The sequence below is a fragment of the Chlamydotis macqueenii genome, chromosome 20 (genome assembly GCF_036417535.1).
Source record: "Chlamydotis macqueenii isolate bChlMac1 chromosome 20, bChlMac1.mat, whole genome shotgun sequence".
In the NCBI taxonomy this organism is placed as follows: domain Eukaryota; kingdom Metazoa; phylum Chordata; class Aves; order Otidiformes; family Otididae; genus Chlamydotis; species Chlamydotis macqueenii.
In genome coordinates, this window is record NC_141575.1 from 6,517,952 (window position 1) to 6,530,201 (window position 12,250).

Below are 12,250 nucleotides of genomic sequence, written 5' to 3' on the forward strand. Positions count from 1 at the left end.
TCTTTAAAGTGTGAGAAAACTACCAAGCATAGGGACATAGATTTACAAGTGACTTCTGTTTTTTCACAGACCAGATTAATCAAAACAGTTTTTTGAAAGAATCAGACTACAGAGAAAGCACAAACAGTAGAGCGGAAGGGAGCGTCAATCATTGCACCAGGGATCTCAGATGTGGCTGTATTTCACTTTCCTATCACAACAGCCTCCAGCTGACTTCACATGCCGACCATTCCAGCAGCACTTACTCGGACAAGAGTTGTGATGAGGTTCAGGAAGGAGACGGTGACGCTGTACTCGCCTTGAGGCTGTTCTATGCTCATCAATAGGTTTCCATAGCCCCCAGCATTCATTCCCTCTGCACTGTGAAATGACAAAGAGGGTTTATTACATGAATAGCAGGACTCTGACACGAGTGAGAGATGTCAGATGCACAGATTTCACACTGGAACAAGTTCTTATGACAGGTTATGCATAGGTTAGAGGGGAGAGAGAAAACAAAAAAGGCTGGGGGATCTTGAAATCTTGAATACCTAATCATGTGATTCATACTGGACACTGGATTGGCAACAAATGGCAAGAATCCTGTATGGTGAAGGTCAGTCCAAACCTGCAAAAGAAAAATTACAGATATTCCCTCTCATTCACATATACACGCCTATTAGTTCTCGAACTCGGCAAACCCAGAAGGTCATTTCCTCACCTTGGCTGGCATCCGAGCAGCCAGGACTGTCAAACAATTGACACAAGAAGCAATAACATCCACAGGGGGAGAGATTACAGTTGTTAGCCTAGGAAAAAAAAATATTATACATAAAAAGCACTGCTATCTGTGGTCTAGCCAATAGACTGTTGTTTTTATAAAAAAAAAAACGTTTCTCGCTAAAGTACGCAAGTATAAAATCTAACCAGGTAAATACAGACACCAGAGTCTGCACTTCCAGTCTAGACTTGCCACCTCCCCCTCACACCTGAGTCAGATCAATGTGCTGCAAGAGGAAAGGCTGGCAAGGCAGCAGTGTCACAGTGAACAGTAATTATGCAGCAGAACATCAATTCCCAGGCAATTAACACCAAGAGGAGAGTCAGTAAGTACAACTGCTTTAACACCTGGAAGTTACTGCTCTAGTGACAGGTTTTATTCCTCTGTCATGTAAATATTGTTACCAATAAAAAATGCCATTAAATGGATAAAACTGCACAATATTCAGAAAAGAAGTGGAAGGAGAGGGGCATTCTGCAGCATCAAAGCATCAAACAGTGTATAGCCAGAACAGTCTTGAGAACTGAACACCGGTCTTGGGGAGTTTAAGCACTGAGACCCCCTTCTTGCAAAGCTCTTGGCAAAATTAGTAATTAGCCACTCTTGCAGCTCCTATTTTCTCAGATACCTCTGCTGTTAGTGCCTCCATGCCAGTCAGTGACTTACCGCTGCAGGAGCATGTAGATTCGTGATGTGATTGGCAGAAGGCAATCTGCTATCGATACATCAGTGCTGATGACTTTATGAACTAGATCAATTATTGGCTTGACCCTCTGGCAATGCTGAATCACATCTGGGTAGAGAAAATGAACATTAAAATGCGAAATCATACTTCAGCAGTAATCAAATCTGGAACAATGCACATTAATCTTACCACACATACTCATGATCATTCCCCATACCAAAAAACATTTATTTTATCTGTCTCAACTTTCCCCACACCTAAAATTTATCTCATCTCATCTCACTACATGCTCTCGGCCTTTTGCAGTGAATTTTACAGCATTATGGTAACAATTAAAAAATCAGGTTTCAGGAAAAGTATTCCATGCTGTTTCAGAAGTACTCAGAGCTGTTCAATTCCACTATTAACCTCAAATTGACGCCGATTAACAACTATATATTCTTTTTTATACTCCCAGTCTAGCTCACCTGCTGTCGATACGACATGGAGCAGCATCTCAATCTCACAGGTAAACAGTGTCCAGCTGCTGTATGAATACTCCCATCGTACCAAATAAGCCCGATCATCCAGCATCACTTGGCCCACTGTTCCCTGAGGTATCCGCAGATTTGTTTGACCTAGTCCTAAAGATTGAAAAAGCAGGTGAAATAAAGCCACAAATTTACCCATGAGTTAGAAGCCAGCTAAATAACTAAATTCTCCAAAGCATTTCAAAAAGAAAAGGTTAAGTGCAGTTTCCTTACCAAGAGGATAGAGGAGCTTTGGAGCCTGTCTTCGCCAAAGCGTTCCATCTTCATGAGAGATCACGTCAGGAGGTTTATGCTTGTACAATTCGATATAGAAAGACATTTTATCCAGGAAACTGTATACCTGCATACAGAGACAGCTTAAACAATACAGCCAAAGAGGCAGACCTTCTTAAAAATTAAAAAATTAATCAACCAGGTAATTCCAGGAATAGGCAAGTTTACTCGACACATACAGTATCCTTCTAATATGCCAACCCTACTAAAATATTATTAGACAGTCCGCATGTCCAGACAAGTCTCATCTAATGAATCAGGAACTTCCTATGACTAAAGTAAAATCTGAAAAATTAGACACTTATCTTAATCTTCACCCATCAGAGTTGAAAACTTTTCTAGAAGCCAGAAAACAGTAGAGGACTAAAAAGGAGCCCTGTCCACTGTTCTGTTACAAAAGCTTAATGTCTGTTATCTAAGATTGCAATTGAGACAAGCACATCTACTGGAAAGAAATAATCACACAGCATTACCACAGAGTATGTTATCCCTGTCTTGAAATAATTCATCTCCCGAACACCAAGAGAGATGTTGTACCTTTTTTGCAGTAGATTTATCTGACACAAGGGCTTGAAGCAGCTGAAGGAGAGGAGTAAGAAGATGGGGAAACATCCCACACACACTGTCCAGGATAATACCCAGACCTGCAGTAGGTTCCTGATGGTGGAAACAGAAAACAAACATCTTATTACCAAAAAGAAACGCTAAAATGGTCTCAGTATAGCACAAGGATACAGTTTCTTTTTAAGTTGTACATTTAACATTAATCATGCACAAAAGTATCACTCCAGTCCCTGCACAGACTAAAGCATGAGGCAGTGTGCAAGTATAAGGCAGGAAGTAAGACTAATGCATTACATATCATCCTAATTCTGTGACAACAAAAAAACGAGCACGATGCTTTTGCCAGCAGTTAGTTCAATCTCTGCAACCCCAGCCCTGGTTTAAACTATCACCTATATTAAAACTTGTTCCAGTATCCTTCAAGAGTAAAGCCAAGGCTGTACCTAAAAGGCAGGAAAGGGCAAAAGTAAATCAAAGATAGAACAAACGAACACTGGTTCCTCAGGCCCTCCTAGAAACTAACTAACTAAATAGAGTCAGTTTGTTTCTTTCCTAAAAGGGGATCTTTTAACAGGTTTAGTTTTAAGCAAGGTAAGTCAAAGAAGTCACCCACACACTCACCGTCTTCCAGAAGAGCTGAGGAATGCTGGAAGCTTCCAGAACTTCACATGCAGCATCAATTATATCCTTCAAAGGAAGAGAGGATGGAGAAAATAAAAGTTACTTTACACAGGGGGATTTCATCCCAATGAAGTTCTGCCATATATTTGGAATTTAAGTTTCCGTGTTTAACAGTCAAGATGTAACTACTTCCTCTAGTCAAAACACCCAACACACCCAAACACATAGCAAGCCTAAAGTCATGCTCCTTATCGAATGGGCTGGCCAGGACAAATACGTCCACTATGTCTGCAAAGGGCTATATGATGTCTTCTCAAACTTGGAAACGGAGTATGTATTCTTTCCGTTGCTTTGGAAATAACACACCAACAATTAGCTTCAAATCCATAAGACTTCAAGTGCAAGATACACTCTTTCATTATTAATCAGCCAGTCTGCAGAGGTGGTTACTGTAAAGTCTGCATTGTGTAAATACAGTGGGAAAACAGCAGATCACTCTTTTAAGATCTAAGTCCCAAAGTTTGCAGTCTCAAATGCAGGATTACAATTTAACAAAAGTAATTAGCATATGTTATTTTAAATTAGGTAACAGATGCAATGAGCCTTGGATGCTTACCTGCTGATTGCCCAATGTATGCAATTCCAGCGATGTCAGGACAAAGGAAAGAAGTCCATAAATACACATACAAGCGGTGCTGGCAGTACACTGTAAAGAAAGAATACACAAGGCCATTATAGGGAAGGCTATGAACTACAGAACAGTTTGTAACTGTATGCAGGTTTACAAACAGAGTAACTGTCTTTTTCATACATCCTTGCTGCAATCAGGAGAGGGGCAGCAAAACAAGAAGCAGCCATTAGTCAAGCTCCACATTAACATGAAGTATTTCACTGAAATGAGAAACTTCCCACTACCATTATCATTAGAAATGCCTTCCAAATATCAAAAAAAGAAGCACTTTTCGGGCATAAAAATCTGCTTCATTTCAACTCGATTTCTGATCTTCACTGAAAGAAGGTAAGATGATAAAACATGCTTTACTGCATACTCTGCTTAAAACCAGATTTAGTTTGAAAGAACTCTGCTTCAAAAATCATCCGCTTGCCATCATATCCTTACACCAGCAGCAGTTAAAGAGCTTCCATATATAAGAAACTCACATTCTTCCCCCCACTGCTCAGCGATCGCAGAAGCTTTGTCAGATACTGGAAAACATTCAGCTGAATAGCAGCGCTGCCCATTCTCCTGACAATGTTTGTCGACTCCTCTGGGTTTACAGTGTGACGGAGCAAAGCCCAAGCCAAAAGCACTGGAGCATGATGTAAGACATCCCCTAACTGCAGCAGCTGATTGTCCATCTCCTGCGCAGAGACAAGACAAAAGCAAAATAATTTAGATCTTCTGAAAGAAATTCATACTCAGCAAGCATATAGATGATTGCGTCTTCTTGCTAACAGTCACCTTTCCCTTGCAGATAATTATTTCAAACATGCAACTGACCAAATTATATACTTTCAGCCTTCGAATTCATTTTGTTCTTATTCGCCCCAGAACGTTACGTGGATGCTAGTTCTTATGCTTGGTCAACAAGCCCAAGGATTAGACACTTACAGACATAATCCTTAAACAGCACTGCTTGGGTAACAACAGTAAGTTCCGTATTGTTAGGCCTGATAAGGGGTTACTTTGCCAGGGTTTTACCTGATGGATACGCTCATTATTGGCTAACTTGTGCTCCTCCGTCCTGTCATCCAAAGCACGCTCATGGAGGGAGTCAATTTCCATGCCTTCCACCAGAATAAGAGCACTAAAGTAGCTACAAGCAGGAAAAGAATAAAAACAAGATGTCAGAAACTTATATTTAAGAATTCAGTTTGTTTTTTTTTTTATTATAAGTGGTCAAAAAAAACCCTGTAGTTTGTTTTTGTTCAGCTGCTCTTTGAAGCAATAAGAACTCACATGAAATTAACAGCAGGTAATCCAATTGTCTTGAAATGCTAGTGTATGACAGATTACAGTCTTCAGAACTACCATTTCTGGTTAAACAAGCAAAAAAAGGCCACCAGAATTTCAAGGTAGCATTTTCACCTCCGTAACACTTTGCCACCTGGCAGGATTTTCATTCCTCCTGGCTGCAGCTCAAGTTATGTCCCATGCAGCAAAATGAAGACATTACTGCCATTTTTGTAAGCAGATTCACAACAGCTTGAACTGAGGTAACACATTTAACAATACAGGACCAAGAGAGACTGCTAGCTTCCATGCAGGTAGCAGCCAGACTACCAGCACAGGAACGTGAAGACACTATTTCACTTTACCATTAGACTATCTAAGGAGTGGCGCTGTGTCTTCATGGCCATTCTTACCAGAGGCAGCATTAAAGATTAAAGATTGTGTACAGATATTTCTCTACTTTACAATCACACCTTCATTTTGCCACAAACCTCCAACATGACCAGAAAAGCTATTTTGCCTTCATCACAATAAGCTTAGCTTGAAATAGTGGAGATTTTAAAAGACAGCAGCAAGAACTATAAATGCTTTTTTCCTGACAAAAACAATTGTTTTGCTCTGTACTCACTTCACAAATAAATGCAATACTTACCCAATACGATCCACCAGGTGATCCATGCTCTCATCTACCAAATGTCTGTTGGTTTGTCTAGTGCCAAACCCCTGCTCTTTGAACATCTTTGCAAACGCCAGAAGGTCATCAGGTGCCATTTCAAAGTATGCATAGTAGAGGAAGATGACTTCCAGGAGCATGGACTGTTCACGGAGGCATTGCACAAACCAACGGGAAACCTGACGTTCTGTCTGCACAAGGAAAAGTTCTACCATCATATGTCGAAGCTCACAGGCCAGTCAAAGCAGTCAGAAATTAAGAAATGTTGAAGCATTTCAACAGCTTGGGTAGCTAGCAGTTTGTACCAAGAGCAAGGAAAGCCACTGTAAATACAGACTGTGCTGATGCAGAGTGATTGCAAACAACTACACATAAATGGATCTGCTAGCCTACGGCTACCGATGGATTTATTACAAGGAATAGTATGTTCCATGTAACTGTCTTTGATTCTGAGCAAAAAGCATACTCTGTTAGACAGAAAACAAATTTTAAGTTTCCTGAACTAGGAGAAACATCCTTTTTAACTGCATCTGCACGTACACATTTTTCCAACACATTACATATAAGGAAAGACTAAGTTTGATAAAGAATAGCAAGAAACAAAATACCATGAGATTTCCATGTGTTTCCCACGTAGGAGCTTCTGCTTTGTACAGCTCTTCAAACTGTTTCCGGTAATTAGGAACTAGTTCCTTGTCCAACTTTTCCACACACTGGAAATATTGTGCCTTAAATAAACAAATATAGAAATCAACTTCTCACACACGCATTCACATGCTTTTTACAATCACAAGTGGACAAGTACTACACAGCTTACATGTTTAGCCTATTTCACTGACATCACAGCCAGAAAAAGGTTCCTGTACTCACTGTGTAAGGGTGCCTCTCATCCTGAAAGTAAGTGAGTAGATGGAGGACACAGCGCAGAATGCAGATTCTCTCTTCATAGTAATAGTCAGCAAGCTGTGAATACACAGTGTCATCAGTATCAATTTGGTATGGAGTCCAACTCCCACACGCTTTCCTCGCCCACACATTGCCAAGGCCTTCACCACAAGAATATACAGTGGTCAAAACATTACTACAGATGGAGATAAAACCCAGCAGTTTTTAAGTTATCTGGAAAAAAAAATACTTAATTAACATTACAGAATTCAATAAAGCATGCCCATAGGGACACGTCTATAATTACACTGCTAAGTGAGAAAACTGGAAAAAGAAAGGCAAAATGACAGAGAGAGATGATCGCTCACTCCTGATCCCTATTATCCTCTGTCAGATACGATCATTGGACTTCATTTCAGAGTTGTCACTTCAGACAACAACAAATAAACGTATAAACTCTGGAAAACATGGGAGTGTACATCTGCCTAGCTAAATTCCCTGATATTAAGCCTAAAATTTCCTTTCTGTAGCAGCTACTAACACTGTTCAAATCTTTAGGCACATCCCTCTATTTCAGAAACATCTTCTAAAATCTGGTTTTTGTATGAAGGAATAATTCAATTATTCCAAGATTTCCTGGACTCCTAGAAATAAAGTTGGTTCTCTGTCCACATATCTTTTCAACAGAAACTACAAATGGAAATTACTAACCTTCAGCATCAGAGCCTGACTCTGCCTTTCATCCTGAAGAACTGTCTGTAAGCAAAACAAAACAAAATAAAGAATTACCTACTGCAGAAATACACTCATAAAAAAAAAAGACTGAAATAAACAAAATACAGTCTTTCTTTCAATTTATTTTGGAAAGACAGATTCCAAACGTACAAAGCCAAAACACTCATTGGTAACTACAGATTTGTTCCTCATCTTCACTCACTCTCCTTCACAAATCTGTAGCTTTCCTATATTCCTGCACTACAGAGATGAGCAGAGTTACTGCAGAGAGATTCAAGCAGGAAGACCTACTAGAAAGTGAGGCCTGGATATCTGTTATCACATTTCCTTAAAGTAGGTTCAGAGAAGAAAAGTTACAAAGCTGTTCCCAAATCAGAACTCAGACTCACATGTGACCGCATGCATCAACAAACTACCGGTATTAAGGAAAGATGTGGAGTAAACAGAACATAAGTGGGAGCTATGGACCTTCAGGGAGTCCCTTGTTCCTCTGTAATCCTCTTGAAGATAACACTGTAACAACTGCACGCTCTGCTCTTCATCCAGACCCTGAAAAAAAGAGAGAGATGCTCTGAAGTGAATAAAAGGCAACTTAATTCATTAAAGATGAAGATTCTCTCCAAATATTCAGGCAGCTCTTCTCCTCAAAACAAATAACTTCCAAAATATGCCAAAAAAATTTTTTTTGCATCAGGCAGATGCTTGCTTTAGTCAGCAGTTCTGTTTAAAGCAAAATGCATAAGCTTTGATGTCACCTAGATGCAGCCAGTTTAACTTCAACAAAAGGAGTATAGCAGTGATTTTTAAAAAAGGTACCACCACCAGTCACCAACTTCCAACTTCTAGCTTGAAGGAACGTAACCTTGCAGCTAAACAGACAGCATTTTCAAATACAGCAATTGATTTAAGCGACATTAGATTTTAGCTGAACAGTCTCAGATGTCTTGAAAGAGCCCAAGAAAGACCAAAACTGGGTGACTGCTTCTGAAAAGCAGGGCCCTGTGCAGCAGGAGCGGGTGTTAACCAGGAAAACGGAGGCACCTCAAGGTCACTAACAAGTTTTTAAAATTTTCACCTACAGTTCCAGCTTGTACTTCTAACATCCTTTAGATTCTTTTGAACTGAAAGGAATTTAAGTTTGCCTCTGTTCAACATCAAGAAGCTTACTTAAATAACAGAATCCCAGTAACAATGCATTCCAATTGCGAGGATAAAAAAAAAAAAAAAAAACACAGAATAGCACCTTCACTCACCAAAAACTTGCTGACCCTCAAACCCAACTCTTTTAGTGGAGCAGCTACATCTTTATCAGCTTTTATTTTTTCTGCAGAAGTTGTACTAAAGAAAAAAGAAATTTTGGTCATTAAAAATGCAGCAATCCCAAGGAATGAACTAAGGAGGCTTAATTTAAAAGTTCTTAGTTTTATTACTTTAAACTGAACATTTGCTTTTTCCTCAATAACCTTTCAATATTTCATACAACAATATTCTGCAATCTTCCCACCAGACAAAACTTAACATTGTTCACAATTATTACTATAATAAGTGCAGGCTACGTTCATCCCACTTTCTCCAGTAAGGGAATCTGGATATCTTTCTGGGCTGACCAAGTGACAAGAGGAGTCACTTCTCCACAGCCTGCACCTTGCACATGATCACTGCAGCTCAGCAGAGGCAAGGGTTAAGAGCTACCTAACATTAGTAATAACAGCAGAAACTACTGTTACTTTTTTCTGGTTCTCACGCCTCCTCTGAAATCTCAAGTTATGCAATAGAGTAGAAATCTATTTTTATGTAATGAGAGAGAAATATTCAGCACGCTCCTCTGCTTATTAGGAGACCCCATTTTAGAGCTTAATTTCTGAAATCAAGCAATTACTGTACCTTGGCGGTTTATAGTATGAAAGTCCTTCTAACAATCTCTGCCAGTGCTTGTTCAATTCTGCTGCAATCTGTGCCTAAAATAAGAACCAAATACTACTGAACGGATTCCTCATCGTACACTGCTGAGTATCAGATTTGTTAAATTTAAGCGAAGCAAAGAAATTCCACCACCACAAAGAGACAGGAACAACACAAGACAAGCATCTACGATTCAGACTGATTCAAGGTGTGTATTGTATGAGAAAGCTCGCTGCCTTGCCTAACCACGGGAAGGGAGAGGAATTAGGAGGCAGTGGACTAGGTTCAGAAACATTTGGATTTCCAACCTCTGGACAAATTCGTCAAAGCACAGGCTCCGTCTCAGAAAATAAGGAAGCAGGCTGTACCACTCATGAATACCCCAGGCCAGCCAGTCTAGAAAGCAGCACTTGTGTCCGCTCCAGAAAGGGAACCACCTTTTCACACACACCCTTCCAGGCAGTTCATGAAGCAGCTATAAACAAGGAGTGGAAGAATGAACAAGTAGCGGAGACAGAGGAATAAAAATTGCACTGAGGGAAAAGCAGTAAAACATATTTTCACTAATATCCAAACAGAGGCACAAATGCACAATATTTGTCCATGGAGTCCATTCAGTGACAGGCAAACCTGCTTCGGAAGACACAGACTTACCGGTTCTCTTAAAGCTGATCTGCCCAGAAGAATTGTCCACAGTTCTCTGCTGCTCCTGTACACGAAGGGAAGAGGTGGAGGGTATTTTAATGACTAACACTATTTCAGGCTTCCATTTAGCTTACATCTTTTCAAACCTCCAATTAACTCGGAGAAGATCACACTGCAATATAAGGAAACCGATTTAAGGAACACTAGTTTTTAGCTGAGCAGTTTTAGATGTCCGGGAAGAACACAGGGAGGACACAAAGAGGGTGACAAGTGATACAGCAAGACTTGCAAACCCGTGTCAAAGCATCACCACATTTATATCAGTTTATTAGCTCAATTTGATTTTGCTACTTGGACATTTGGGGTTAGCAAAAGGAAACCTAATGAAAGTATAGAGCAATACTTTATTCAGTTACATTCAACGCTCTCCTCTAAACAAACTATTCTGTAACAGTTTCATCCTTCACTCTAAGTGGAACATAAAACTGAGTGAGGTGAAAAACTGCAACACCTTTACGTAAGATAGAATGATTTGCCACAGGCCTTCAGAATATTTACGGTTTCTTGTTTCTTCCTGAGAACTCCAGAAAATCCAATCTGCGCTATAAGGTATTACAGACCAAATCCTGACCCTAGCATACGCATCCAGGAAAAAGAGTATCCCTACAACAGCTCGGGAAAGGACATTTGCCAAAAAGAATATTTCAGGAACTTAGACAAATGCTGATTTGATAGCAACATAATACAAATCAGGAGTTAAACACCACAGCTCCCCACGCAAAGACTGTCTACAAAAGCAAGAACACTCATTAGCTTATTTTTAGCACAGCATCATCAAAATAACTCACTACAGCAGTGAAAGTCATCTGCAACTTCTGACACATGGTGCCGCTTAAAAGAATGATAAGACCTATCATTTCCAGTACAGCTACCAACATAATTTCTACCTGCTAATTCCTCAACAGTCAGGAGCACCTACCTGTCTACAGGCTAACGAACCTCCCCATGCCTCTGCTGGCAACAGTTGTGGGTGCAACCTCTCCAGCCCACACAGAGCTCCAAGAACTGCTTTGTAGAACTGAGCACCAGCCTAGCAGAGACAACCCTTCTACTTTTCATTGCCTCCCAACCTCTTCTGTGAATAAAACAGACCGCGGCTTCTTGCCAGTTCACTAATCAGACTCCAAGAGAGCTAAGGAAGGAAAGCTCTTCTTTATACAATCACATTTAACAGTGGTGTTCGTGCTCCCACTAGCACTTACAGACATTAAATGAAAATCAGACATCGAGGAACCCCCCTAAAAACGTTACAATAAATGTCAAAAAACATGCTCAAGGGAAATGAAGGCACCAATCTAAACTGATCTCTGGACCCGGGATTCACTGAATAGCTTTACACATCTTCCACATCTCTATTTCGATTTTGCGATTTGCCAAAAGGTGGAAACCAACCCCCGACGCTCTGCTCTCGGCAAGAGCCGCCCTGGGACGAGGGCGGTCTGGCAGGCAGCTCCCGGGCGCCGGCGTAAAGCGAGACCGCGGGAGCAAAAGCTCCGGAAGAGCTCCAGTTACCGTTCCACCTGTAACAACGCGGCAGAGTAAAAGAAACGCAAAATCCCTTAAAAGTCCCTACTAACATCGAAACTCTGCCGCCGGGGGAGGTGGGGGGGGGGGTCCCTCAGAGGCCTCTCAGTGAGGGACGGGGCAGGGCCTCGCCGCGCGCGCGGGGAGGCGGGGCCAGGCCGGCGCGGGCCCCGCTGCCGTTAACCCTCCCCGCCCCGCTCCGCTCCCCCCCACCCTGCACGGTCCCGCTCCGCGCCCCCCGCCCCGCGGAGGGCAGGCCCGCGCGCAGCGAGGGCCAGAGCCGGGGCCGCCCCCGCCGGAGCCGCCGCCGCCGCCGCGCTCCCCGCACCTCGCGCACAGCCCGCCCGCCGCCATCTTCGCTCCCCTCTCACGTGACCCGCCGCGCGGAGTCGGGCGCTCCCCCCCCCCCCCATCTTCCTCGCCCGCGTCACGTGGTGGG

At 41.7% G+C, this 12,250-nt stretch overlaps 1 protein-coding gene across 2 annotated transcripts in view; it reads right to left on the minus strand.

The window, feature by feature from the left end:
• NUP188 (nucleoporin 188) overlaps window positions 1–12,183 on the minus strand; it is a 28,154-nt gene extending 15,971 nt beyond the window's left edge. Inside the window, exons 1-20 of one of the 2 annotated variants that reach the window (XM_086764146.1) lie at window positions 12,140–12,183; window positions 10,237–10,291; window positions 9,565–9,638; window positions 8,934–9,018; window positions 8,149–8,229; window positions 7,657–7,701; window positions 6,931–7,023; window positions 6,669–6,788; window positions 6,040–6,251; window positions 5,136–5,250; window positions 4,595–4,795; window positions 4,050–4,139; window positions 3,434–3,499; window positions 2,786–2,905; window positions 2,189–2,315; window positions 1,913–2,068; window positions 1,427–1,553; window positions 701–788; window positions 531–607; window positions 246–360 (exon numbers count right to left, since the gene is read on the minus strand). In XM_086764146.1, coding sequence (XP_086620272.1) covers window positions 246–360; window positions 531–607; window positions 701–788; window positions 1,427–1,553; window positions 1,913–2,068; window positions 2,189–2,315; window positions 2,786–2,905; window positions 3,434–3,499; window positions 4,050–4,139; window positions 4,595–4,795; window positions 5,136–5,250; window positions 6,040–6,251; window positions 6,669–6,788; window positions 6,931–7,023; window positions 7,657–7,701; window positions 8,149–8,229; window positions 8,934–9,018; window positions 9,565–9,638; window positions 10,237–10,291; window positions 12,140–12,165 — 2,073 coding nt within the window. In that variant the 5' untranslated portion in view covers window positions 12,166–12,183. The other variant, XM_086764145.1, reaches the window with a different exon arrangement.
• Window positions 12,184–12,250: the final 67 nt, after the last annotated feature.